The sequence below is a fragment of the Amia ocellicauda genome, chromosome 11 (genome assembly GCF_036373705.1).
Source record: "Amia ocellicauda isolate fAmiCal2 chromosome 11, fAmiCal2.hap1, whole genome shotgun sequence".
In the NCBI taxonomy this organism is placed as follows: Eukaryota; Metazoa; Chordata; class Actinopteri; order Amiiformes; family Amiidae; genus Amia; species Amia ocellicauda.
Genome location: NC_089860.1, coordinates 28,946,835 through 28,974,111, shown reverse-complemented (window position 1 = coordinate 28,974,111; position 27,277 = coordinate 28,946,835). Strand labels below are relative to the sequence as shown.

Genomic DNA, 27,277 nt, shown 5'->3' with positions numbered 1-27,277 from the left:
TAGTCTGGACATGCTCCGTCACACAGCCCGAGGAGGGAGAAGAGCTCACACTGAGCTATGGCAGCCAAGCCGTGCTTTTCATGTGGAGTCCTGTTTCCCACATGACTAGGTTAAACATATCTGGAAAACCATGTTGCCAAGAGGTTTGAGTTTTTAAAAGCATGAAAACCTCCTAGGCCTTCACAATCACACTTATTAGGATTAAAAAAAAAAAAATCCACAGAACATGTTATTTGTGTTGCGCATGTCATCAACAAGGGCAAACAAATTTGATTATACAGTTTAATAGGGCACCCTCGTTTGCCTTTGACTTGTGCTCTTGCAGGTGGGATACTGTACAGAGTAGTATTGTTTGGGGATTGTTTTTGAGAAGATGGTTCAAAATCAAAAGCTGATGCACCTGATGGATTTGCAAATCATGACAGCACAGGCAAGATTTTGTTCACCTTGAAACATCTATCCCTAGAAGCATGAGTATCACAAGTTAGGTGATTTTTTGTTTTAATTGGAAGCAAATCATTTCAATGCTTCAGTAAGACTTATTGCCCAATCAGTTCTTTCCCTGAATGTCTCTGTCCCCCAGTCTAGTCAATTACCAACCCCCCGGTCCCAGTAAGCTGGAAATACTCACCCCCTCCTTTCAAACTTGCTAGACTAGCAGAGCTTTCCGACTGAGAGCTGCTGGCCACCTCACCATCAGACCCCGATTTCACTCGCTTCTCCTTCTCTGTAGAAGAACACAGGAGAGGACATGACGTGAAAGGCTAATGAAAAAAAACATTTTATACAAAAAAGGTAGAGAAGATTGAGGACAATACAGTAGGACACTTATTCAGAGTTTGAACATTTTACAAAACAAGTTTCACTGGTACTCTTCCAGAAGGAGTCTGATGTGGTCTTTGGATCAACCCAAAGAAAAAAAGCACAGAACTAAACACTGGGATATCAGGCCAGAAGACTTTGCATAGAATTTTAAACCAATTATGTTGCAAGATACCATTCAAAATTCTAATCCTTGCAGGCCAGGAAGATTCCAGATCAGTGTAGGCCAGGGTGTATTAAAGCTGTAAAACTGTTCTTGGTCAAAGGATCATAGATACTTCAGGGTGAACGTAACAGATTAGCAAACAGGAAAGCAAATGAATAACTAAAGACACCATTTACTTCAAAAGCTGCAGCCACAAATAACCTGCTTTACATGTGAGAACTTGTAAAAAGGGAACACAATGATTGGTCCAAAACACAGCTCCTCCTCCCCAACCGAATGGTACTGCTTTGCCAGAAGTAGAGACCCTGGACAATCACTTCTCATTCCAGACTATGACGCAAGGGTTGCCATTAAACCCTAGACCCTGCACCATTTACCTACTCTTTCACTCAATTAAAAAAATATATTTTCAGGGTCGGAAGTTTAAGGTCTGATTTCCTTAGAGGCGCTGGAGAAGGGAAATGTTGCAAAACAGGTAACTGGTTACACGCTGCCTCCGAGATACAAATCAGAACAGCATCTTTTCCACAGACTTTAAGAGTTTCCATTTTCGCAAACTCTACTCTGAAGACTGGGTGGAGGGGGAGGAGCAGGAGGATCTGAAAGCATTTTGATGTTTTCCACTACAGCAGTACTAAACCATGACTGCCTTTGATTTTTTTTTTTTTTTGTAGGCTGCAATTGCAGTGTCTCTTAAAGCCGACGCAGCTCCTGTGCTTCAGACGTTATGAAATGGAAGCTGCGACATCATTTTCAGCTACTTATTCCTCCACATTGATTCTGACAAGGATTCATGTTGTTGTGGATTTGATAAGCAGGAGGGGAAGGGGGTTTAAACCAAAAAGACTGCAGTCCTCTTTCACACCTTTGGTATTCATATGGGAAATTTCACTGAACAGTCAAGAAGCTGAGGAATAATATGAGTCTCGAGAGGAAGGCAGGAAAAAAATACCCCAACTCCAAGTGCTAGCTTTTGATGCTTCATAAAACCAGGAGAACGAGCTGTACTCATACCCCAGCATTTAAAAATATCCTGTCAAAGCCCTGTTCTTTAATAAGGAGCTGAAAACATTATAGCAAATCTCACCAAGCTGTCAGGGACCTTCATAAAAGGATCTTTTGTTGGCTTGTCTGGTGTCACACTTGCAAATTCCCATGTGGCTGCCGTCAATAATTGGCAGTGATAAAGTTAGTGATTTGAGGGAGTATTTAAGGGGGTGAGAGAACGAAAATACAAATCAGTACATTTACTTGAAGTGACAGAAGACTGGGGCACCACAACATTAAACATAATCCAACTGCCTTACTGAACAGAGGGAGACAAAAGAAAAATCTGTCAAGTCAGGTTGAAAAAGCATAAAATCTGTCACATTGTCTTAAAAAAATCCTGCAGTGTTGTATTTTTTTTTTAAAAAAAAGGTACTTCATAAATAAACTACCAGCATTACAAAAAAGAAAACAATTGGGTGATGCCGTGCATTTTGTATTAAATGACAGTCTTGGCTTTGGAGTCTACCATCTGTGGGGTGAGAGGTCACTATCTTTTGCCAGAGTTACTCTGTAAGCGAGGTGAAACCCAGACTTCACTGGTTTAAACAGTATTTACCTTTAGAGACTAATAAATGAATACGAGATTGTTCGGACACTGCTTAAATTCAGTTTTATAGTTTGGGGAGGTTGTTTGGTATGGCATGATTTAAAAAAAAAAAATGGTAATAACAGGCTGACAGCAAGAAGGAGGGAGAAAGGAGGGTGTAATTTCAGGCCTTTGAAAGCATGAAAATCTCTGCATGTGAAAGGGGAAAAATTAAATGCAGATGTACTGCTGACTGGAGAGAAGTAAAGCCAATAATAAAATTTAAAAAATGCATGAATGTAGCAAAGGGTACTTACACAGCATGTTTCAGTTTAACACTACACACCCGTTTAGTTTAGTTAGAGGCTGGCTACTGGGGATTAAGGCTTCCTTAAAAGAAAAAAAAAAAAAGGAAAAAAAATGCATTGCTCTTTGTCCCACTGTCTCCACCTCCCACCCACTTCTACTACAAGCCAGATAGAAACCCAAAACCCATTTTAGTAGAATCACATATTTGAAAAAGTGGGTCCTTGTGCAACATGCACATCTAGGAGGCCGACTTTAGAATCCTCTCCTAATACTGAAAAATAAAAGGCTTCTTTCAGTGCTGTTCTGGCACACTGGCTCATGACAAGACCCCAAGGCCATAGGCAGGCCTACTGACAGGTTTCTCTGATGAAAGCAGACAGAAAAGCTATTGTGATGCATCCAAGTCGGGGCTGAAATAAGAATTACTGCTTGATACATCTCAATCTGAATTAAAATTATACCACCATAAAAATCTAATGTGAAGTTTATCCTCCATCTGTCATCAGATCTGCCATAAGTAAATGCAACTGGAAATATAGTTCAAAATTTTGTCTATTTCATACAACTGTAATTAAAAAGTAAAATCAAAATACAAGATTTAAGACAACCAACAATTTATTGGGTTAAATTGATTACTAGATGCGACATCCAACATGTGTTCTAAATGTATAAAAAGCACAAGTTGAATCCATGAAGCATGTGTATACATGGCACACTGCCTTTGTTATGCCAGAATCCAGTAGAATTGCAAGGTTTTTGGTTTAAGTAAAGTTGAGTTTATGAATAGCCAAAATGCAACTTATTCTTGAGGAAACTGAAAACTAAGTGTAGGTTACATGCATTTCCTGAAATTATGCAAATCGCACCAAGCCAAGCTATCAATTGCAACATCAAGGCAAGCAATCTTACCTTCTTTGGCTGCCTGCCAGAACTCAAATGCGACTCTGAAGGCCTGTGCCACAGTCAGTGTGACCGCCTGTGCCTGAAACCGAAAAAAGTATGTTAGAGAAAGTCATACTAAAGCCAGCTTACAGCACTGCCAAGAGTCTTCATCAAATGTTTGTTAGGCCTCACTCCATCCCAGTAGATGCAAAAGGTAGAGAACTGACGTTTTCGCATCAACACCATTGTATTTGACCCTTTGTAGAAGTAGAAAGTTCCGCTTCTGCATTAAATCAAATTGAATTCTAAACTTATTTCATAGTTATTGGATGCAAAACTTGCCTTGTTCTAGCTGAAGAAACCCAACACTAGTACAATTTAGTCCAACAGGTGAAATACTGTACAGATTTTTTTTTTTTTAAAACCAATGGAGTGTAAGGATCTCATTACAGAAGAACTGACAGTACAGCAGTCATTTTCAGAATCATTCTAGTAGCCAGTATGTGTATGGGTGTCTCAACCAAATGAATACCATGAAAACCAGAAGCAAGCTAAGCCCTAACAGCTATAAAATGTGCCCATTTCCCCTGCGTGGTCACCTCCCTCCAATTCTGTTTATTACACTTCAGGAAACTGGGCTTCAAATGGAACAAAATTAGACCGAGGAAGGAAGAAACAAGGGATTGATGTCTCAAATGAGCCCCCAGGAGACAAAAAGATAGGACTCCAGAGGTTATCAAGGAGGAAACGGCCCCGAGTCTAACCACAATGACACGCCCAAGGACGCACCCACATAATGACTATCTGGCAACGTTTCAGGCTGCACACATAACATGCAATCCCACCCCCACTGTAAAGAAATCTAAGCAAACCTCATGAATTTCATAGAAGACCAGTGCAAGCTCAAAATCACACACAGTTCTATCAAGAGCTTCTTTAACAGTGAACAAAATTAGTGCAAAGTTAAGTCAAGTCTATGGATAAGACTAGAGTAGAGGGAATGTGTGAAACAGGTGAAACTGTGTAGCAGGAGCTCAGCAGAAATTGAGTTTTTGTACAGTCTAATCCAATCACATGGTGCTCACAGGTCTGTCCTGCATTCCTACAGCCTAATTGATGAATCATAGAACAGTGATGGAGACAAACCCTAAAGGGTGCTCCCCTTGTTTGCTAGCAGTACCCATCCCATGCCAGTGTGCCTTAAAACTGTACTGGGGTCAACCATGCTCTCAAGTCCCATTATGCATGGCATAATGCAGACCCTCACAGTCACTAGAGACCACGGGTTAGTGCAAAGCCAAAAGCCACTGCCACCCAGTGGGTCAAAGTAAAGCAGCCTACTCACCACTTTTCTTTTAGTGCAGAGGAAGGCATGACATTCGAGGGTCTCGTTCTGCTGGCTCTGTGCAATGTAAGCAAACACTTTGTCATGCATCTTGTCAGCTGTGCAGTATGATATCCTGGGAAGAGGAGAGAAATACTACATTGGTCATCTGCATAATAAATGGTTTAAAGTGGATGGCAAATCAAATCAAGGACTTGAGATTTGAAAGAAAGAGGATATGTACGCACTGAAAAGACCACAATTGCCTCAAAACTGCTGAGGTGGTCACACAATGGCAACTGTTGATTGTTTAAGCCATCCCTGAATGTTTTAACATGTGGTACCCTTGATTCACACATCCAATAATACCTAAATATACAACTATGTGGACTAATTATTATTCCACAGTGGGTTGTAAATAATGCAATCAATAGGTAAACTGCAAAGTTCAAATGGAAGGTAATTTGTAAAGATCTGTAGCTGTCCATACAGGCTGAATCACAACATTTTCATTCCCTGCCCCCACCCCCCCAAGGTGCCTTAAAAATAACATCTTTATTGGTTTAAAAAAAGTCTGTCAATCACTCACTTCACATGTTGTTCCTAGCTCTCTGCCAGGTCAGATCCTCCACAGACACTTTTAATGACAGCCAGTGCAAGTCTACAGCTGCTTTTCAAGAGTCACATCACTCAGTCAGGCAACACAGCTTAACACCCTAAATCAAATTAACTTGCCTGTTGGGTCTAGGTTACCCTTACCGACCACACCCACATCCTTCTTTCTGGTTTGTGTTGCCACCATTTAAAGATCACCAAATCAAAATTATAGATAACATTAATAATGGCAAGTTCAGAAATGTAGTCTGGCTTTACACTGTCATTTTTATTTCATTTGGGAGCTTTAGGGAGAAGTGGGGTTTTAGTTTCCAATGTCATCCCATGCAAGCGTGCAGACTAGTACACAGCAATTGTGAATTTAAGAGCCCATTAGTAACCAGAGCCCTCCGAGATCTACACACTCCTGCCGAGACTGCCTGGTGCAGCTGTAATTTTACACTGATGACTGTGCTTGGGAAGACTGCTATTTAAATCAGAGCTGGCTACAGAGAATATACATTTAAATGGCTTAAAAATAGTGGTTGACTATTCCAATAAAAGGTTCTTACTAATAAAACTTAAGGACAGAAGTCAATGCAAAGGACTGCAAAATCCTCAGAGGGGACTGGCAGCCAAATACATTGATTCTCAGAAGTGGTTTTAAATAAAAAAATTAAAATAAGGCTTCCCACATAGAGGTGTCCCCAGTGTCCAAGTCATTAAAGTGACCTACCTGTATATGGATATATTCTCAATTAGCCGATTGGATGCACTGTCGTACAGAATAATTCCTCTAGGGGACACTTTTAAAGTCACCTTCTGGAGCTTCTTTCCACTAGCTTTGGCCTGATGAGAAGAGAAACATTGCAGAGAGATTGTAAACTTGCAAATGTAGTTGAAGTTGTAGGGTCTTCATTTGTGAGCTGGCACAATACAGGAACCTCATTAAGCTTTATATCAGTAATCAGCCCCCCCGGGTATTCTCCCGCACCCAGAAGCTACAGCAAATCTAGGTGGAGTAAAACGGGCTGTAAGAGGCAGGCAGCACCATACCTGCTTTACACCCCTCACCATGACATCAGGGATATTTAAAATGCATCCTATCCCAAGATGGGTGAATGGGTTTTCAGGAAGTGCAGTGCCAACCTCTTCTCAACCTCATTATCAGATACTAAAGACACTAGTTCACTAGAAGGCAAGAAATCTTACAGTAGGAAGTTCCTACAGACAGGCCTTGCAGCGTGATCGCAAAAGCTTTTGAGACATGGTGCCAATGTACACTCACCTAAAGGATTATTAGGAACACCATACTAATACTGTGTTTGACCCCCTTTCGCCTTCAGAACTGCCTTAATTCTATGTGGCATTGATTCAACAAGGTGCTGAAAGCATTCTTTAGAAATGTTGGCCCATATTGATAGGATAGCATCTTGCAGTTGATGGAGATTTGTGGGATGCACATCCAGGGCACGAAGCTCCCGTTCCACCACATCCCAAAGATGCTCTATTGGGTTGAGATCTGGTGACTGTGGGGGCCAGTTTAGTACAGTGAACTCATTGTCATGTCGAATCATTTCAAATTGGTTTCTTGAACCTTTGTGACATGGTGCATTATCCTGCTGGAAGTAGCCATCAGAGGATGGGTACATGGTGGTCATAAAGGGATGGACATGGTCAGAAACAATGCTCAGGTAGGCCATGGCATTTAAACGATGCCCAACTGGCACTAAGGGGCCTAGAGTGTGCCAAGAAAACATCCCCCACACCATTACACCACCACCACCACCACCACCACCACCACCAGCCTGCACAGTGGTAACAAGGCATGATGGATCCATGTTCTCATTCTGTTTACGCCAAATTCTGACTCTACCATCTGAATGTCTCAACAGAAATCGAGACTCATCAGACCAGGCAACATTTTTCCAGTCTTCAACTGTCCAATTTTGGTGAGCTTGTGCAAATTGTAGCCTCTTTTTCCTATTTGTAGTGGAGATGAGTGGTACCCGGTGGTGTCTTCTGCTGTTGTAGCCCATCCGCCTCAAGGTTGTACACGTGTTGTGGCTTCACAAATGCTTTGCTGCATACCTCGGTTGTAACGAGTGGTTATTTCAGTCAAAGTTGCTCTTCTACCAGCTTGAATCAGTCGGCCCATTCTCCTCTGACCTCTAGCATCAACAAGGCATTTTCGCCCACAGGACTGCCGCATACTGGATGTTTTTCCCTTTTCACAGCATTCTTTGTAAACCCTAGAAATGGTTGTGCGTGAAAATCCCAGGAACTGAGCAGATTGAAATACTCAGACCGGCCCGTCTGGCACCAACAACCATGCCACGCTCAAAATTGCTTAAATCACCTTTCTTTCCCATTCAGACATTCAGTTTGGAGTTCAGGAGATTGTCTTGACCAGGACCACACCCCTAAATGCATTGAAGCAACTGCCATGTGATTGGTTGGTTAGATAATTGCATTAATGAGAAATTGAACAGGTGTTCCTAATAATCCTTTAGGTGAGTGTATAGCATACATAAACATGCCTAACAGACAGTTGTAACCCCGGCATACAGCCCACAGCTACTCTTCAGGCTCAGCATGTCCGAACTCATTCGAACACCAACGCAGGCTTCCACAGGAGTGCAAAACGAGCTGCAGCCCAGGGGCCTGGTCACTAAACAGGTACCAACCCCCACACCCAGTAGCATCACTACAGACACTGAAACCCGAAACAAGCGTGTTGCCGCTTTACCTTATCTCTTACCCATTTCCTTTAAGGTCTCAGAAACGGCACGCATGCACCTACAAGTATTGACACTGAGCATATTTTGGTGTGGGCATTATGTAATTAAAATAAAATGAGGTATTAATTTAACCCTTCACAGATTTTAAATTTTTGCCAGCTGTCAAGCAGGTGAATAACTGTAGAGACCCTGCAGGGCCAAGGCCTTACAGAAGCTCCTGCACTGCACGCCCATACAGCGTCTGAGAACAAGACTCGATTCAGCACTTGCCACACTGTAACTGGTGTATCACGGCTGAGTGGGGGATGGCGCTGCACACTGTGGCTCACCGTGGCGACAATCCTCTTGACAGCAGCAGCAGACAGCTCCTCACCCTTCGGCTGCTCCACCAGAGTCATGCCCAGGTATTTCAGATTGAACGCCATGCCCTCCAGGAGGGTCTCCCGCGTGTCTGTCCAGTTCTCTGGCAGCTCTGCACAGTGGGGGAGGGGGGGGAGGAGAAAGGCGAACACAAATGTAAACTTACCAATTCATTCTAACATGACAATTGTGGTTTAAGTGCAGTCAACATGAAATGTAGGAGGTGTTGCCTTTTATTTCCTCTTCACAGATACTGCCTTATAAGTAATTTAACTTTTCAGGGATAAACAAAATAGAAAAGGTTTCTACTCGAGGAATAGCAGAGGGCTTAAAAATACTGCATTTTATTAGGACTAAATGGGGTGCATCCGTTATAAACTCTTTGTAGTAAAGACATGTATATTTAAGAATCTCAATGAGAAACAGGACTTTATATTGTCTCTATTAATATAGGGATGTGGCATGTTAAAGGTTTTATTTTACCACACCCAACGCACTTATCTAGCAAAAATGCCAACCGATTTTTGTCCAAGCTGTTATTTGCATCTCAGGGTCAAGGTCTATCTCAAGGTCTATGAGCCTCTAATCTCCGATTGCACAAAGGCTTTCGGGAATCATTGCCATGCCTTAAAGCATCTTGAAACAATGCTACACACCAAGGATTACAGAGAGTTTAATAATTCCTTTTAATTCTTCCGTCTTAAATCTCTTTTAGTCACACACTAGATTAGTTGACAAGGTCCCAGAATAAGGCTTTAACAACTGACAAAGTGATTGAACCCAGGCAGTGCTGTAAATACCCAGACAGATTAAGGCTGTACACGAGAAAATGAATGACCGATCAAGGCTGCTCAGATCAACCTCAAGCCCCTTCCAATCACGAGAAATGTTTGACGAAATCACCAAGTGCATCTGTCCGGAAGAAGGGCATTTACATCACCTGCTACTAAAAAGGTGGATTTCCAGATATTCCTGGTGAGAATTTCCAGGCAATCCAGGCACAAATAAGATTAGGAATGTCATCTTCTGTATTTCACTGACAATGTAACTCACTCTTTTTTAGCACCTGTGTAGGCTGGTCCTGGTGGGATGGGATGCCTAGAAAATTGAAAAGTTTCCAAAGCCATTGTCACACACTTCTGGCATCTGTCAGCACTGAACTCTTAATTGCTTATACAAGCTCGAAATTGAATTGCAGAACCAGTTTAAAACTAAGCTTTTAGATTAGCTTCCAGCTCATTCAAAAAGGATACAATAAAATCTGACAGGTCACATGAAACCTACCACATTCGGCAACAGAACACACACTCAGGTGCAGGAAAAGTCAAAGTAAACCATGAACACCCCAGCAGACAAACTCCGAAGACTGGGAGGGTTACTGCGGCAACACCTCTCCCAGTCTCCTGCAAGAGCACTCCCTATTCCCAGGGGAACAAGGCATACCTGTAGAGATACTGCTGGGAGTGAGGCCTCATCGTCGAGTCACTCTGACCACAGAAACAGTCACACTTACAACCATTCCCAAGATAGTACAAGGAGGCAAGAAAGGGGGGGGATATGACTTATGTGCCAGTCATTACAGTGATGAGCAGATTGTATTTGGGGTTCTTGATCGGTTATTCTTGAGTACAAGAAAATGAAGACTGACAATCTCAGGATTAGACAAGGTCTAGTTGGAGTCAGTGCTACTCAATTCCCAAATCTCTGGAGGTACTGTGGAGGCCCAGGCTCTCATCGCTTCAACCCTGAAAATCACACCACAACTAGACCAGTCCTGCATGCTGTGCAGGTGTCTGTGGTAATGAGCAGTGCGGGCAGAGACTGGTAACCATGGAGACCCTATAAAGCCATCGGGTCCACGATAATCCTGTCGGAATGTAAAAAGGGGATTTAGCGGCTGCTGCCTCCGATTATTCAGGTTTTGATGGAGCCTTGCTCAGAGGGAACCTTTAATCTCGAGTTACAAAAGCAGAGGACCGCAACTCCTCTACAAGTGCCAAAAGCAGAGGAGTCTGGAGTACTGGAACACAATCTTGTTACAAGAGTCGCGAAAACCGTGTTTCAAAAGATGCACACTGCGGGGAGAGGAGAGAGGTTTGAGTTTTACACGGGAAAACCGCAGAAACTCCAGAAGGCAGAGCGTTTATTCAGCCTCAGCTTCAGTGACTGGTTTACCCTAGAGTTCAGATGGCAGAAGCTCTCATCACAATGTATTCCTGACATTGCCTCCCCATCCCATCCCTCACCACAATTGCCTGAGAGCAACCCTGCATCATAAAGACAGGCTCTCTTCCACCCACATAACAAAACACAATGGCTCTTTTACAGCGTGGCACTCCAGAGCCTGGCACGGCCACTGCAGCCCAGTCAAATCTGAAGAACAGCCATCGTCCCAGGCCAGGCAACCTAGCGACATCCCACTCGGCCCCAAAATAACCAGTTTTGAATACTCAAGTACATTCAGTTTATAAAAAATAGGTCCTTTTGTTTACAAGAAACAAAATAAGTATTTCAATATTGATGTCAAAATTAAGAGAAATTAATTAATTAATTGGAGCTTCATTGGGATGAGATGTCAGTACATCGAGTCACTAAAAAATACCTTTTTTTTTTTTTTCCCCCCCGTTTGCAATATTGACTTCTTGGAGGACCTGTGCTTTGCTCAACAGCAGAAGTATAAATGACTAAGTGTAACCTGTACATTAAACAGGCTTAATTCCTAACCAAAGAAATGCAAACAGACAGGGGAAGTGATTACTGAACACCTCCCCATTGCAGCCCAGTCCAAGCAGTGTGAAAGGCTTCCTTCTCTAGTTAGGGTTTCAATCTTTCAGTTCTCCAGTTAAACATGTGGAAACACTTTGTGTATGTCCCCCTTCTCCAGTGAGGGACCGATTAATGACTGACAGTTTATGGAAATTGTGTGACCCTTGAAAGTCCTGGTAACAGACCCTCACTATGGAAGTTGAACACCACTGCCCCACACCCAGACACCGTGCTGCAAAAGAAGCAAACCCTACTAACCATGTTTTGATTCATTCCTAGCTCTCCGTGTTCCTTGCTTCAGTATCTCTACTCCATATCTCAGGGTGAATTAAATTTTGCAGTTAAGTTTCCACTGCCATCTTGCATTTGTGTTTGAACCTCACATCAAAAAGTGACTACCCACTGACAAAAGCATGATTTCAGAATCAGCAGAGTCTTAGCAAGCTTACTATTGCTTCCTGTCAGTCCGTTCCCATGGTCAAACATGCCATGTGTGTGCAGTCAGCCACACCCAAAAGGAAGAGTTAAGTTTGTTCCAGGGCTATATACCACTAATTGCGTCACTTATTTTGAGGCTACAGATCGTTGCTCCCTAACAGCACATCAGAAACATTCTAGTAAATCATGCATCTCAAGTTCTTAAAAAGGGATTTAGCCATCACAGAGGGGCTTTGTTTTCTAGTGACATTTTAATCACACAATCATTGCAATATTATAGATCAGTAACTAAGTCACAACTATGAGCATAAAAGATCATAGAATAAAACACAACAGCCCTGCAGGTTGCCATTAGACTGCTGCAATTTCTACCCTGAAGAATGATTTTATTTTATTTTATTTTCACATTAGAAAATCTGTGGATTTCAATAAAGCCCAGACCTAAAATTAAAAAATAAAATAAAATAAATACCACCTATACAATGTTAGAATTAAGGAAAGAATACCCTTTTCTGGATTCAGTTTTAAATCCTGTTAAGGATCTTGTTAGCAAAGCACAACAGCTGGATCAGATTTCATTCTGTAAACCCTTGCCATTTACACACTAAACTCCAGCTCACAGCAGCCCCAACAGCTCGGCACAAACACTGTTATTCCTATGTAACACCAAGTTCAGGGCCTGCGTTTTGAGAGGATCAGATTAGAAGACTAGTGGACAGAGGCAAGGGGGATACCGAGACCCAGGCAGTCACATGGCTCTGGTGGAATCCTGGTTCTTCCTGGATTCACATTAACCAGGGGCAGGTCAGCCCCAGCGACACACAGCTAGACCGCGTAACACTAAACTACACACTTATTTTAAGAATAAAGCTGGTTTCAAGTCCCACGGCCTGCAGCACACTTTCACATGTACTACACTAAGCACAGCCACCGGGTTTCGGAAAAATAATCTGTAATCGTAATGCACACAATCAGAAGAGAAGTCAACCTTTAAACAAGAATTAAGTTATAAATGTACTGGTTTAAACCACTTGAATGTTGCGACAAATTACAGACCTAAAAGAACACCATGAACTTCCCACAGTACAGCACAGATCAATAAGTGATCATCCATGAATGGCTTTAAAATGCACTCCTCTATAAATAGCTTTCCCTTGCGACTCAAACAATTCCCTCTAATGGGTATACCAGTCATATGGGAAAAACTCTTGGACTGTCATTGGTAGCATTGCCACACATTAACCCACTGCAACACCACCACTGCAGCACATATGATCACACATGTGCAGTAACATCATGGCTTTACCGCATTTATTCTCTAGTAAAACTGCAGAATTTAAGGTATAAAAAACAGAACCCAAACCCAGTGGGTATTTTACAAGGTTTTACCTCCTGCATATGCATCTCCTCTGCACCAAGCAGTCCAGCTTGCAGAGTGCTGGCCAATCAGTGAAACACAATCCTCATTGATAAGGGATTGCAGAGAGCGCTCACTGGAGACCGGCTTTTATTCACATCTAAGCCTGGGTTTAATTTTCCACACTGAAAGCCTTTGAACTGCATCAGGCAGAAACCCACAATTAACCCTGTAATCACCACATGGAAATTCCTATCCCCCCATTCTATCCAGTTCTTCGGCACAGGCTGCATAGTTCCAGAAGTCTGATTTACCACAGATTAAGGAAGGAAATCTTCATATCTGAACCGGAGGGCATTGACTGCACATAGACTCATTTTATAGTTTCAAAGTGAACTCAACTTTAGATAGGTAATGACTAGTTTCTGACTTACCACCTGAGGCTGACTTTGGTAGAATGGGCAGAATGAGAAGGTAGATAGATTTACAAGTCTGAGCTACACTGTGGATTACCTTGCTATGACCCAGTTCACGTTCACAATTGACATTTAGGCCGGCCCAGGGCCGCCTTAACTCGTATGTGAAGGGGGTCATAGTTTTAAGGTGGCCCTGGGCCAGGTGAAAACTAGTCCAGCTTTTTGACCAGGCCTACATCTTTTGAGGCAGACAAAATGGGACCTAAATGTGAATATGAATGCGGCGGGCCCTGGGCTGGTGGAAAGTGTCAGTGCATGATGCAGCTCAAGCACCACACCTAGAGACTTGTGTGCCCGATTCAAAGGAGACGCCGCTTCCTGCCAAGTAAACACAGGCACCAAAAAAAGCTTACATGTCTTCATAAGACAAACAGTATTTTCTCTATATTGTTTAAATGTCATATCGATCTATTGCCTTAACTGTACAGATACATTTCGCTAGCTCATGTCTTTATTTATATAAAAAAAAAATATAGGTTTAGTAATTAGTAATTAAAGAGTTACAATGTAAACGGTTCAAACTACTTGGTCAATTAAAATAAGTGTGTGTAGCGGTAAACTTGCTATTTGTTTTCGTACTACGTATGATTGAAGCCTGAAATGTAACAGTATGCATTTTACACCTGAAAATTGCATTGTGAAATTGTGAATGGGACCAGGTAACTTTATTCACTTATCCAAATTTTGCATTAAAACTATATTAAATTTAACCGAAGCAGGTTTCCATTCAAATCAATGCATTTTAAAATGAGACCAGCGGTTTACGATCCAAACCGAAATGCAATTATATTGAGCTGAGCAGTACAATTACAATTGCCAGCTTTGGAGGAAACAACTGGGATGATGCAGAAATTAAAGCACGGTTTAATGGATGGAAGATAGCGCTGCTGTCCGAGGATATAACTATAGAAGCGAACACAGAAGGCTTCTTTCAATGGGTATCAAATCTCTCACCCGACCAAGTTAAAAGGAAAATAAAAATGCAAACATCAGACTTTAAAAATGACTAACACAGTTGAGTCCAGAGAAAAGGTTGCACGTTTTTCCAAGGAACTCTGAGAAGAAACACTGAGCAGCAGCTTGGATTGCATTGGACACATCAACCTGCAGCAAACAGCACCAAAGAGACAGACACTTCTGAAGAACTACTACTATAAGATATTATATGTCGTGTGTGTATACAATAGACATTTTCAGAACATAAATCTCAATAGGCTATTGATAACTAATGCATACAATTTCTTGCGATTTAATGTAGATGTCCTACTAAATGTGCTTAATTTTCGGGTGAATAGTATAATAGCACTTTTAGACTTGCAGAACCGAAGACAGACATTTGAAAATGGAAATACATAAAATTCAATTCCCCATTGATCCAGCAATTTTTTAATTATATTAGAAAGCGTCGGCTGCAAAGGGTTAAGATTACTTTCAAAGAAAATATAGAACAGAATATATTATATATATATATATATATATATATATATATATATATATATATATATATATATATATATATATATATATATATTATTTTTATTTTTTTTCAATAATAAGTTGTGATTATAAATACATCGCATACACCTGTAAGCAGACCTGCTCAAACCAATTGCACATGACATTAGATTTGTTTAATTCTCGGCATGCGTTTAGTTTAGGCCTCCTTTTTCGCCCACATATGTGAATGCACTTAGGCCTCCTAAAACCGCAAATGTGAACGGGGTCTCTAAAATAAGTAGGACTAAATTTGAGGTGGCCTAATCAGTGTGAACGGGGTCGAAGTCTAGAGGAGAGCAGAGGAGCTGAAGTCCTCATTATGCCTACCATTGCATGCTGCCTTTATCTATAGCCCAGTACCTGTCCCACAGAGTGCAAATGCATGGGTCAGAGAGCCCTGGTTGAATTCTCCACCGCTGAAATCCAGTGTTAGTGCCTGCCTCTCAGTCCCATCTCTGTCTCCCCCACCCACCATGCAACCAGGAGGAAGATTAAAGCAGCAAGTCTACTTTCTTAAATTTGTTTCTGCAGGGAGGCTGTTCGACCCCAGCCTGGATCACAGGGTGGAGATCTGAGGCTCCCCCACCGCTCTCCTCAAATGCCCAGATTACAAACCCTGCTGGTGTAAATTAAATTCCAGCTGCATAAAAACTCTAGTACTGAATGTAAAGGCAAGTTTCTCACCAGACACCCTATCTTCAACTAAAAGCCCATTTGAAATAAGTAATTTATTTTTAAACTTAGGCATACAATTAAGAACCTTACCATTTACCACTCCCCAAAAAACGATTTAACGTCAGTAGAAACTGGGGAAGTTAAATTAAGGATATGATGTAAACAAATATTTTACCACAGTCTAAATAAACCGATCTATTCCTGGACTCAAGGAGCGTGGTTACCTAGTTTAAGAGCTGTCAGTTTGCCTGCTGAACTGCACTTTTAGGTGGAGAGTGCATGTTAACATGAGAATGATGTGGTGTTATATACACAGAACCAGGACTTGACACCCTTTTCCATCCCTTTACAACCTCTAGTCTGTAGTTCTCCATGTTGCTGCAGAACAGAAATTCAAGGCTCCATTTTGAGGAGTTCCAAGGATATCAAACAATGGCTACAGTCCCCTGTGAGGAAACAAGAGCAGTAAGATATTTACACATATATGACTTCATGTGAGGGGGTGTATGTTTGCTAGATACAGGACAGTGAGTCAAAATCCAAAATAAAATCAAGGCCTCTTTGCTCCGCAGTGCATCGTGCAGTCCCAGCAGGAGAAGATTTACACCCGTCTAGGAGGTACAGGGAAGAAAAAGTGAAACACCAACCCACAGATGCAAATCACGTTTGCAGCAAGTAACCATCACCAATTCCTCAGTGTTCATGCACATCTGGAAAATTAATTCAGAAAGCAGAAACTAGGAGCAAACATCAAAAGGCTCTAGTTGAAGGCAGTTATAGTTTATTCAGATTTGTGGAACACACACAGTCCTTTATCACTACACTGAAAAAAATGCAGATTTGCAGAGCTCGAAACTGAGTGACACATTAAGCAAGAATGAAACTTGGGAACTGTGTTCAGCTGATAGAGAATATACAAATCAACACTGCTACACAGACAATACCGGACAGCCGAGGGGGACAATTTTTATCCAGTCTTCATCTACGAAAATCAAAAGCCCCCCGTGTTTAGGAAGAATGCCTGAAAAACTGTACATCACAGCACCTCCAGCAAGCAAAGTTTCAAGATTAGCATGCTTTCTTGCATTAAATATGCATTACAATCGAGATAAATATTGGATTAGGCAGCTTGTGAATGTCCTGCAGACAATCGGACCTCTGCATTGCCAGGATAATCATTTCCTGCCTCATAAAAACTGGAACATGAATACAGAGCGGCTCGATAATCCACAGATATTTCCCCAAATACGGTAGTGGTCTGGTTATGTAAAGCCAGGCTGGAATCTTCAGAAGAGTAAATAAACACATTTATAAATAAATGTTGAGGAATTTGTTCCTTTATTACCACGCTTTCTTCCGAGAAGTCAGATAATGTCTTTTGAGATGTACCATCAGAATGTAGCAAAAGGCTTCACAAACCCCATTACATTTTGCGATTCTCCACAGCCATTGAAAAGGAGATCCAAGATAAACGGTATGCGAGAGTCCAGTTTATAGATTTCCACCCCCCAAAAAAGAAAAGTTTGAACTATGACTTTAGTTTGTTTTGCAATCCCAAGGTATTCTTTGATTCACTTAAAGTCATCATTAAATTATGCCAAAGTTTCCATGCACTTGTCCTTTTGACCATATCACAATTTTTTCAAAGAAATGCTGTAACTACATTAGTTCCACTTAAATATGGGTTGTGTGAATAAGTATGCTCCTGGACAATAAAACAAACAGTCAGTCAGTATGAATGCCCACATAGGGTACACTGTTCAATCTTATCAATGTATGTGGGCTGTATGTAAATGTAGGCGTCAAATTTCGAGATCTAGCCTATAGCGAGAGTCAATGGTGCTAGTTTAAATTTGCTGGCAACCAATCGAGAGCAGACTGTTCTCAATAGGCCTCACTAGGCTTCTTAAGATCCAGGCATGACAATCTTGGCTCTCGTCTGTAAATAAACACCAGTTTCTAAACAAGAGCTTCTTGGTACTAGCTTGCAGGACAGCCAAAATCCACATGCAGGAAAACTGTCTCCAACACTAATTTGAAACAGGTGTCTCACAAACCGGCCCAAGTTATCCCAGTAACAGCCTCACATTATAAGGGATTAATACTAGCCACTTCTAGTAACTGACACTTTGAGCGGACACTCCGGGCTCTAAACATTCTTAGGAATTTGTTTTGTTTTTTCCCCACCATTCCAGAACTATAACCATGCACCGGACCTCCCTTTCAGTTTACACCCAAACGATGCTTTTGAAGTAGACGGAAACCAGATGGTTCAAAAGCTTCCAACTTTAATGTCTTCTGCAGACAAGATACTGTTCTACACTTACCACAGTCAGATTGTCTTGTGTACAGAACTCGGTGAGTGCAGCGATGGTTTACAGAGAGGGAATCTGTTAAAGATACAGCTAATCCTGAACCCACGGTCTGCCAGAGTGCCAAGGCCCACATTTTTCAATATAATCTCAACTGAAGCACAGCATCACTGCCAAAATCCTATTACTGTACATGAAACACTGTGTAGAAATGCCCATCACTTCTACAAGGCATGGCCCAGTTTTTTATGTATTCCCCCTGCCAGTCAGTGTGAATGCAGATGTTCTCAGTTTTGACTTCAGCACACAGAAGACAACTCTCAAAATAGTTTTGGGGCCATGTTCCCAAATTTCATAGGTGTCCATTGTGAAGGCGGATGCCTCTTAATCCAAGGGAAGAATAGGCTGTGAGGGTCATCAGGTACCGTTAATGAGGCCTTTACAAACATATACATTTAAATAACAGACTGCCTTTTAGAGATGAACCTGGGATCTTGTAGGAGACTCAGAGAAAAGCAAACCGATCAATACGTTTGTAAAAGGGCAGATGCGCAATTGGGACACTTTGAAGATTTGCGCCTCCAAGAGAAAAAAAGCTTAGTGCAAGTCAATATCAGAACAACTGCACTCCGTTTCCCAAGCAGCACAATCATGAATCATGGATGCAGCACTTGCTCTCTGTGACTGCAAAGTTTCCTGTGCTTAACCCAAACACATCTGAAAGGCCCGTACTGCATTGTGAAATGGTTCCTCATGAGGAACCCATAGATGTACTCTGTTGTGTACAAACACTAGCTTTCCTACAGGATGTTTCACGGCTCCCCAGCAAGTCAGACGTGCATGTCCTTCCCTTTGAAAAGGAGCCCAGCACTTTTGACCAGCAAGGGAGAAATTCCAGCATTTCCAATTATCATTGTACTCAGTGTCTGGGGTTATGCTTCCTGTCATTTAACGCCCATACTGGACATTAAACAGAACCGAGTACTAAAAGTAGGGGGGCTGACAGCATTCACAAGCTCATGCCATTTACTAGGTGGTGGTTTTGACCTGGGGTCAGACGGATAGCTTTCAGAAGCAAGTTCAGGATGTGCAGTTTGGTTGACCTTTATTTCTTCCTACTCTCTTCATTGGAGCTGAAGTCAGTAATTGGGGAGGGGAGAACATTTCAGCAGATTAAGGAAGTCTTGAACTGTACAAACTAAAAGGCTCAGTATAGAAAAACACCACTTTTGCCAATGCTTTAATGTCCTGAAGCAATTGTTTTTTTTTCTGCAACGTAACAATTGAAGCCTTATTTTCAGCTTTCACCGCGAGTTCAGTGAACGCCAATTATTCTAAGCCAGCATCCAACTGAATCCACAGCATCAAAAATCAAGGGTGCTGGACAAGAGACATAGCTGCCCAGAATGCCTTCTGTTGTGGGGCAGAATATAGAGAGTTATTGATGGAACAGCACACCTATCCTCTCTGAAGACACAGGCCTGCTGTTCTATCCCTTTCTCTTTCCGCACAGGGCACAGCCTGGTACTGCAAGGCCGATTGCTGCTGGCATGTCAGGGGCCAGCTGTTGCCACGATACCCTGTTGTTTTTCTTGTTCAGGCGTCTCTCCACTTGCACACAAGCAGGATTACTTACGGATTAACCAGGACATCGCATTGCCAGTAATTTACTCGACAGGTGGAAGACAGCACTGCACACACAGGGCTCACGGGGGCTGCACTGCGCCATCTTATTGTGGCTTTTACTCCTCCTCCATGTAAAGCCCCACAGCTGGGCTGGACATCATTAAAGATACACTGCAAATCCCCAACAATAAGCCTCTCCTTTTTTGGAAGTTTGAGATTTTATTTTTGTATTACATTACATCACATCCAATGTGCACTGTGACTCTCAGTCTGGACTGAGCACGGTGTACTGTGTACTGTGTACTACAGAGACCTGTTGGAACTGGGCTGAGCTACGGTTCAAACTGTACTGTGCCCCCCACCCCAGGAGTAAACAGGAGCATCAGATGCCTGGTGTATTGAAAGAGGAAGGAAGCCTTAAACCAGGGAAAAATCCTACAGCCCTCAAGTGTGTTGTCAACATTAACAGTAAATTGATTTAGGAATTCAGATTTGCATACTCCACCCCCATTACAACAAATTAACTTCAAGGTACTGTATATATATAGTAATTACACTGTACAATATTTTAAAGCTAAGAGAATTCAAAGACAGATGCACAAACCCAAGACTGCACTATGCATAGCAACAGTATGCAACACTGTAAGCAAGAGATTTAACTGTGCATCACACCATGTCAAGTTTATGACCGAGTAACAATGAATGCGGTCTAATCCACTATATTATCTGCATTTGCTCTGCCTTAATTACAGACTAATTTTAGCTCCCCGTAGAAATGGATTCACGGCAGATAAGAATCTTAGCTACTAAGTTAAAGTTTGAAATAAATAACTGTCCATGCCAGTGAATGCGGTTTAACTATGGAGAGACAGGGATGCCAATTGTTCTGCCTTCAGTCATCACCACCTGTGCATGTATACATTTGAACACATCCCACAATACAGACACTGCTGTGGACCCCGATAGTAGCTTCAACAGCAATCAGGACAAGAGTTATTTTGATAGTCCTTTATTCTGCTCACTTTTATAAGTTTCCCCCAAAAAACAGCAGCTTAAAGTTTACACTGATGTTTATTGTATGCAATAACTGGACAATAAAAGCCTATGCCAAAAATAATGTAATCAAAGACCAGATAAGGATAAGCAGCCCTGAAAGGAACAGCATTACTGATATAGGTATCTATAGATCACCTTTAAGCGTTTCTACCATCAGTTTATTGCCAACTTTTTTTATGTAGAGAATAGCAGGGATTTTAATAGAGATTTCTCCTGAAGTAATGTTGCAGATTACATTACTGTATCTAATAGTTTTTAAATTCAATGCCACATCACCCAAATGCTTCAGAAGAGAGACAAATCATAAATAATGTCAAAGCCTGGGCCTACAACCACACAGAACAGGCCGCAAACTCTAACTTTACAAATCCCATTAAGCTTTGCCTCAAGTGGCTGTAAATAGCTTAAAGCGTCATGGATTTATCAGGAAGGACCCTTCTCCTTTCAGAAAATGAGTGCCTCAAGGAGTATTACTGGATGCGTTATTAGAACGAACCGATCCCATCTGTACTTTCCACTATGCACTCTTTAGACCCGAGGAGCTGAAGGGAGGGTGGGGGTCAGTTAAACACAAAGACCATTGAAGCTGCAAACAATCATAAGGTCTTCCTTTTACTTTGCAACCTTTACTAAATTATATGCATTAATTAAAAGTCTTCCAAAGAATTGATAAGAATTTATAATCTATACATTTAAGGAACCCAAAAATTGTTTGCTAAAAATGCTCATGCATCAAGAATGTTAGCTTCTGATCGTGAAGACACTTTCGATACCATCGCTCCACAGCAGCAACAGAGAGCTTGATTATTTTTATTGTACATGCAGAGGCATGCTCTGTGAACACGAAGTAGTCAGATATGGAGAAAACAAGTGCTTACTGCTCCCTACAAAAGTCCCCTTTCAAAATCTGAAGCAAGAAATTACCATTTAGGATTAGTGTTGTAATTCAAGCTCCAAACCTTTTTAAACCAACATTTTACAGCTATATGACTTACAATAAGTGGACTAAAATGCAAGACTATTAAATCAGTTTAGACTTTACTACACCATAATACATTTTAAAACAATCTGTATAATGTAAATCGATTGACACAGTTGTGCTGCTTTGATGACAAGGAAATTAAGTTTGTGGGCGACTGTGACAGTCTTTAGTCTCAATTTTCAGTTTACTAACAATGCACCATTACCACAAAGGAACAGGGATGGCTAAGGCAGACAAACAGATCTAAAACAAGGTTACGATGCAGAAATATGAAAGCTGTCAGCTGCTAGTGGTAACGAGTTTCAGACTACAGTGCAGAAAACTGCTTCTCCATCATGTCTGCCATGCTGTAAACAGTGGCCCAGTGAGAACTAACATTTTATTTAAAAAAAAAAGTCTTTACTGTAGGAGAACTTTCTAAAAGGGTATCTCAAACATCATTTTACATATTGAAATAACACCATACCAATACTACCCTAGAAACCAATACATGCGTACCATTTAAAAAAATACATCAACAACTAACTTATTGGTCAGCTAGTGTCCCATTCACACAGACTGCAAGACATCACAAAACAGGAAACCAATGAGTTAGAAGTGTAGTGCCATCACCTCCTCCCTAGCAAGCCATCACCGTAAAAGTGAACTCCTTTATGAAAAGTTGAAAGAGAAACAATTCAGCCCATAGCACTGTGCAGTGCAGTGCAGTACAGCTCAGGTTTACTAAGCACTTCCTGTAAGGGCAAACTGAAAGCACTGAGGAGCTCCATGTCAGTGTTTATGACAGTCTTGATAATATAAGCCAGTGCAACAGTGTGTATGTGGGAGCAGAGGAGACTAAAGCAAGAACCAACAGTCCCAGAAAAGAGTGCCACCTTTTCCTTATGACCTGTGGCCCATCCACATGCCTGCTGCTGTACCCTTCACTTTAACTACAACTGGGGTTGCCTTTCATGTTCAGCAAGGCCCTGTACACCATTCTCCAGTCAGGTCAAAAACTAAATGTTCATTAAGCAAAGTTCATGACAATGGGTAATTGCCAAGCAAGAAGCCAGACACACTAAACAAAATGACCCCATTTACTGTGCGTTGTCATGGAAAGGTGTAGAAGCAGTTCCAGGAATGCGAATTAGCATGTGGCACTGGGGTCAGCCGAGAATCTGGACTGAGCCAAACCACAGTGGTGATGGTTTCCCACAGTGCGCAAGAACACAAGGCACCACTCCTTGTTAACAGTGGGACTTGTGTAAAGCGTGCGAGCCTCCCTGTGCCAAGAGACTTGCAACCAGTTATAGAGGGGACTTGGCCCTCACCTTTTGGTGGGGATGTGTGAATGCATTTTAAGTCCATTAAACAAATGTAACAACGCTTCGGGTTGGTTAAGAGAAAGCAACAGCCTTATGCATTACATTGTTAGTTGCTCCTTATTATGGAGTTGCTAGTCTTCGACCAACTTCAAGGGATCCTGACATCTCCAACTCCCATGCACTGCCACACACACAAACTGATTTCTATACTGGAAAATAAATGGCGGCTCCTCGCAACATTTGCGTTTATGCAGTGACTTCAGTAACTACCTTCTGGAAAACCTTTGCATTTAGGACTGAGGAGTTAGACGTACACGTCCGGCTTTTTTATTCCACACATGCACCTCTATCCACCCATTACCGGCTTGAGCGTTTTCCAATCCAGACATTTGCCATCTCTGGAAATCACATTTCACGCCCCAAGATTGTCCTCGTTTGTTGCTCTCTCTCCTGGTCCGTTTCCACGACTGAGACAGATTTCGGAGAAGAATATTAGATTATTTTCAGAAGCCTGTGGTATAACAAAGCGGCCATGGGGGAGGAGGATACTGAAGGTAAGATGTATAGTATCCACATCTAACATAAGCGGGGAAAACATCGGTCTTTCCCAAAATGTGTACTGCGTGGTTTCTGGTCAAGCTTGAAGGGTAATGATTTGCTTCACAACGGATTGCAGATTCAACCTTTAAACAAGCCAGAACACATACTGAAATCCAATAAAAGGAAGAGAACAAACTTTGCTAAACGATCAATATTTTGTCGTCCCCCCCCATACTACACGGTATCCAGAAAGTTGACGGTAAAGATTACCAATCTCAATGAAAAATAGCGCAATACATACACAAGAGCCGGTTTATGTCGGGTTACTAGATGCGAGCAGGCTACCATCTCGACCCCGTCCCTCGGTAAACGGACACCGGGCTGCCAGTGCCCACACCACACCGGCAGCGCCAAAAGCAATTCGCTACAAAAGGGGGTTTAAACTCCAGGCATGAAGCCATTGGCATTTACACTGGCGAACAGCAGCGCTGGCACCCTTTGCTGAACATATGAAGTGCAGTAGTTCAATCAAACCAGCATGGCAACCGAAGAGGCTTCACATTTGAAAAGGTTACAAATTGACAGAGAAGCCCGGCGGCTTGTAACATTGTAACCCAGCTCGACTCCAGACCGGGGAAACACCGGAGCCGCCTCATCCACCCGGCCTGACCCGGCCTGACCCGGCCCGGCCTCCCCCGGCAGGAAAGCGAGCTCGTACCGCCGCGATGGGAGCTCCACTGGCTTTGCACTTACTTTTGTGCTTGCCCACACCCCATGACTGTTTGGCGAGACTCGGACTCCGTATGATGGCCCTGCCGGCAGACTTCAAGGCATCCATGCTGTTTCAATCCACACAAAACGGGGAGGAAAAGAGCCCGACAAGCCCCGCGTCTGTCCCGCCGCAGCTCGGTGTGCTCTCCGCGGTGGTAAAGTCTCTCTCCCCAAACTTTTCCCTTTTTCTCAAGCAGCGCCGAGGCGGGGGCATTATCACGTGTCGCGCAAAGGGGCGGGGTCGCTTATGCAAATCGCCCGGATAAGAATGCGTGACGTCGACGTGGTGCCTTTCAAAGTTCTAATAAGTGAATGTAATTATTAAACAATACATGCCAATATTTTACACCCCTATAATAAAAAAGCTAGTGAAACTGTGAATGGTGGCTTATTCTTTAAGATCTGTTTATACACGTAACCCGCCCCTGATCCTCTGTCTTGTAACAATATACCTGATTGTATAACCCTCATAACTTGTGTATCAGTTGCTATTTACAGTAACAACATGTGAACTGAGGCAGGCAGAGAAACTGGGAGCTGTCAACGTGCAGCGTTCAGGTGCAGAAGTGACATTTACATGAAATCTAGCTAAAAAATAAATGACAGCGGAAATGTTCAAATATTGTGGGACATGCCAAGCAACTGCGTCGACTCCCCTTTAAAGGACCTACGCGATTTGTGTTGAAAATTAGTTTTATGTGGAGAAGGGACAAATCAAGTCTTTTTTTCAAGACAGAGCGACTTTGGGTTCAGAAGTGTCGTGTTGAATATGCCTCATCTTTCATAACCGCATTGCAAGACATTTTGTACTATATGCAAACTTAAATAAACTAGTTGACAGCCAGGGCGATTAATGCATCATTAGAAGCTGAATACCCTCGTCTCACACCTCCTGATACAGATACAACAAAAAAAGACACGTCATTAAGCTAACCTCAATGCGCGCATACAATGAATGCAAAACTGGTGTGTGCATTTTGAAATACAGCCTTATGATATTTATGTACAACTGTCCTACTGTTCCAGTGAAAGAGAAGCAGGAAAAGCACGAATATATGATGAATTGCACTAAATCGACATTCTTTAGCTAAAAATACAAACCAAATGCAAATCAATAATAATAATAATAATAATAATAATAATAATAATAATAATAAGCTCTTAGTTTGCAATGATTACTGAGGTTCTGTCAGCCATCACCATACACTCATCTTCTGAGGTGCTGTTTTATTTTCAAAGGAAAACACAACTGTCTGAACCACCAAAGGAAGTCTTTTGAAGCTGCCAGAAGGCTTGGGGAATATGTGATGATGGTGAGGATATATGAAAGCCTGATTCCTGGAGAAAAGAAAGAAAAGACAGGAGGGTGTAGGCACAACAGGGGGTTCACAGAGTGCTTCATTTTTTTTTCTGCTTGCCTTTATTGACATGTCTACATCAGAGCTTACACACATCGCAAACCTGTATTTTACTAGCAGATGAAGCTTATCCACCAAGCTGAAGACTAAATATATTTATAAAAACAAACAAGTGTTTTGAAGATGCAAAAAACAGATCAAAGCTGCCTAGACTCAAATTCATCTTTGATTGATCTTTTTTAATATATACAATAAATACAAATCTACCCTGTCAATATAAATGCACACACATACACATACACATAAGAAACATGGTAAACCTTTCATGGTGAAGTGGAAGAATTAAGATCACTAGTGCAGCAGCTGTCGAAGCAAACTACACACTCACTGCCCAATCTGAAAAGGGACAGGCGACTTCAGAGGTGCTTTCTGCCGCGCTCGGGCGTCTTGACAGCACATCAGAAATGGGCCTGAATGTTTTTAAAAGCCGGTCACCTCCTCGGCAGTAGACCGTCACACACCATCAGGACTCAGGGGCCCGTCATTTATGTAATAGTGCGTGGCATGGGCTGTGCTGGTGCCGAGCAGAGGCCGCCAGTATCTTCAAGGCAAGTGTGCATTAGTGAGGAGCCAGCTTTGAAGGTTCAGGCAAATGAGCAATGAGAAGAAGAAGACGTTTCTAAACACAGCAAGGGATGCAGTTCACTTCCTGCTCTCTAATTGCCTTTTCTGTTCTACATATTCCAAAAGGACTCGGGTAAAGAATAAAAAAGGACAGTTTTTACATTGCTTCAACTTTGTTGCTGCCTCTTGCTTCTATTCAAGAGGTTTAAAGAGAGTGGCTTTTGAATTGTCAGTGACATTTGTTTCACAGGCAAGGCTGGTGAAAAAAGAAAGAAATTAGAGAATTGCTCACCCACAACCACGTATCATGGGTTCTTTCAGTCTGCTGCTTCAGACCTTCCCAGGGCTGGATAATTGCATAGGCAACTGTGATACTTTTCTCAAGCATAAATTATCCATAACAACCCCAAACATTCATAAACATCTCCTACACCATGGGCAGAGAAATGTGCAATCCACTGATCTGTCCCACACAGAGAGTGCACATACACAAAGAGAAAAAAAAACTCTAATAGAGGAAGTTACCAGAATTGCAATGAAAAGCTCTTAAACAACATTCTGAAACATAATGAATGTTCTCTGATCTTTATTCGTGTGAAGCTCAACAGTCTGCCATTGCACATGAGATTCAAAACAAATGGAAGGAACATTTTTTCCTTCTTCCTGTGCGATTTCTTGTCTCTATTTAAACAGATGCAGTCTTCTCACAGGCCTCCCA

The 27,277-nt window shown here is 42.0% G+C and overlaps 1 protein-coding gene across 2 annotated transcripts in view; it reads right to left on the bottom strand.

Annotated features, from left to right (window-relative positions):
* The window catches only part of ldlrap1b (low density lipoprotein receptor adaptor protein 1b), a 36,151-nt gene extending 11,385 nt beyond the window's left edge, over positions 1–24,766 (bottom strand). The window contains exons 1-6 of one of the 2 annotated variants that reach the window (XM_066717312.1): positions 24,560–24,766; positions 8,744–8,886; positions 6,410–6,522; positions 5,101–5,215; positions 3,783–3,855; positions 632–727 (exon numbers count right to left, since the gene is read on the bottom strand). In XM_066717312.1, coding sequence (XP_066573409.1) covers positions 632–727; positions 3,783–3,855; positions 5,101–5,215; positions 6,410–6,522; positions 8,744–8,886; positions 24,560–24,644 — 625 coding nt within the window. In that variant the 5' untranslated portion in view covers positions 24,645–24,766. The remainder of the gene's footprint in view (positions 1–631; positions 728–3,782; positions 3,856–5,100; positions 5,216–6,409; positions 6,523–8,743; positions 8,887–24,559) is intronic. The other variant, XM_066717311.1, reaches the window with a different exon arrangement.
* Positions 24,767–27,277: the final 2,511 nt, after the last annotated feature.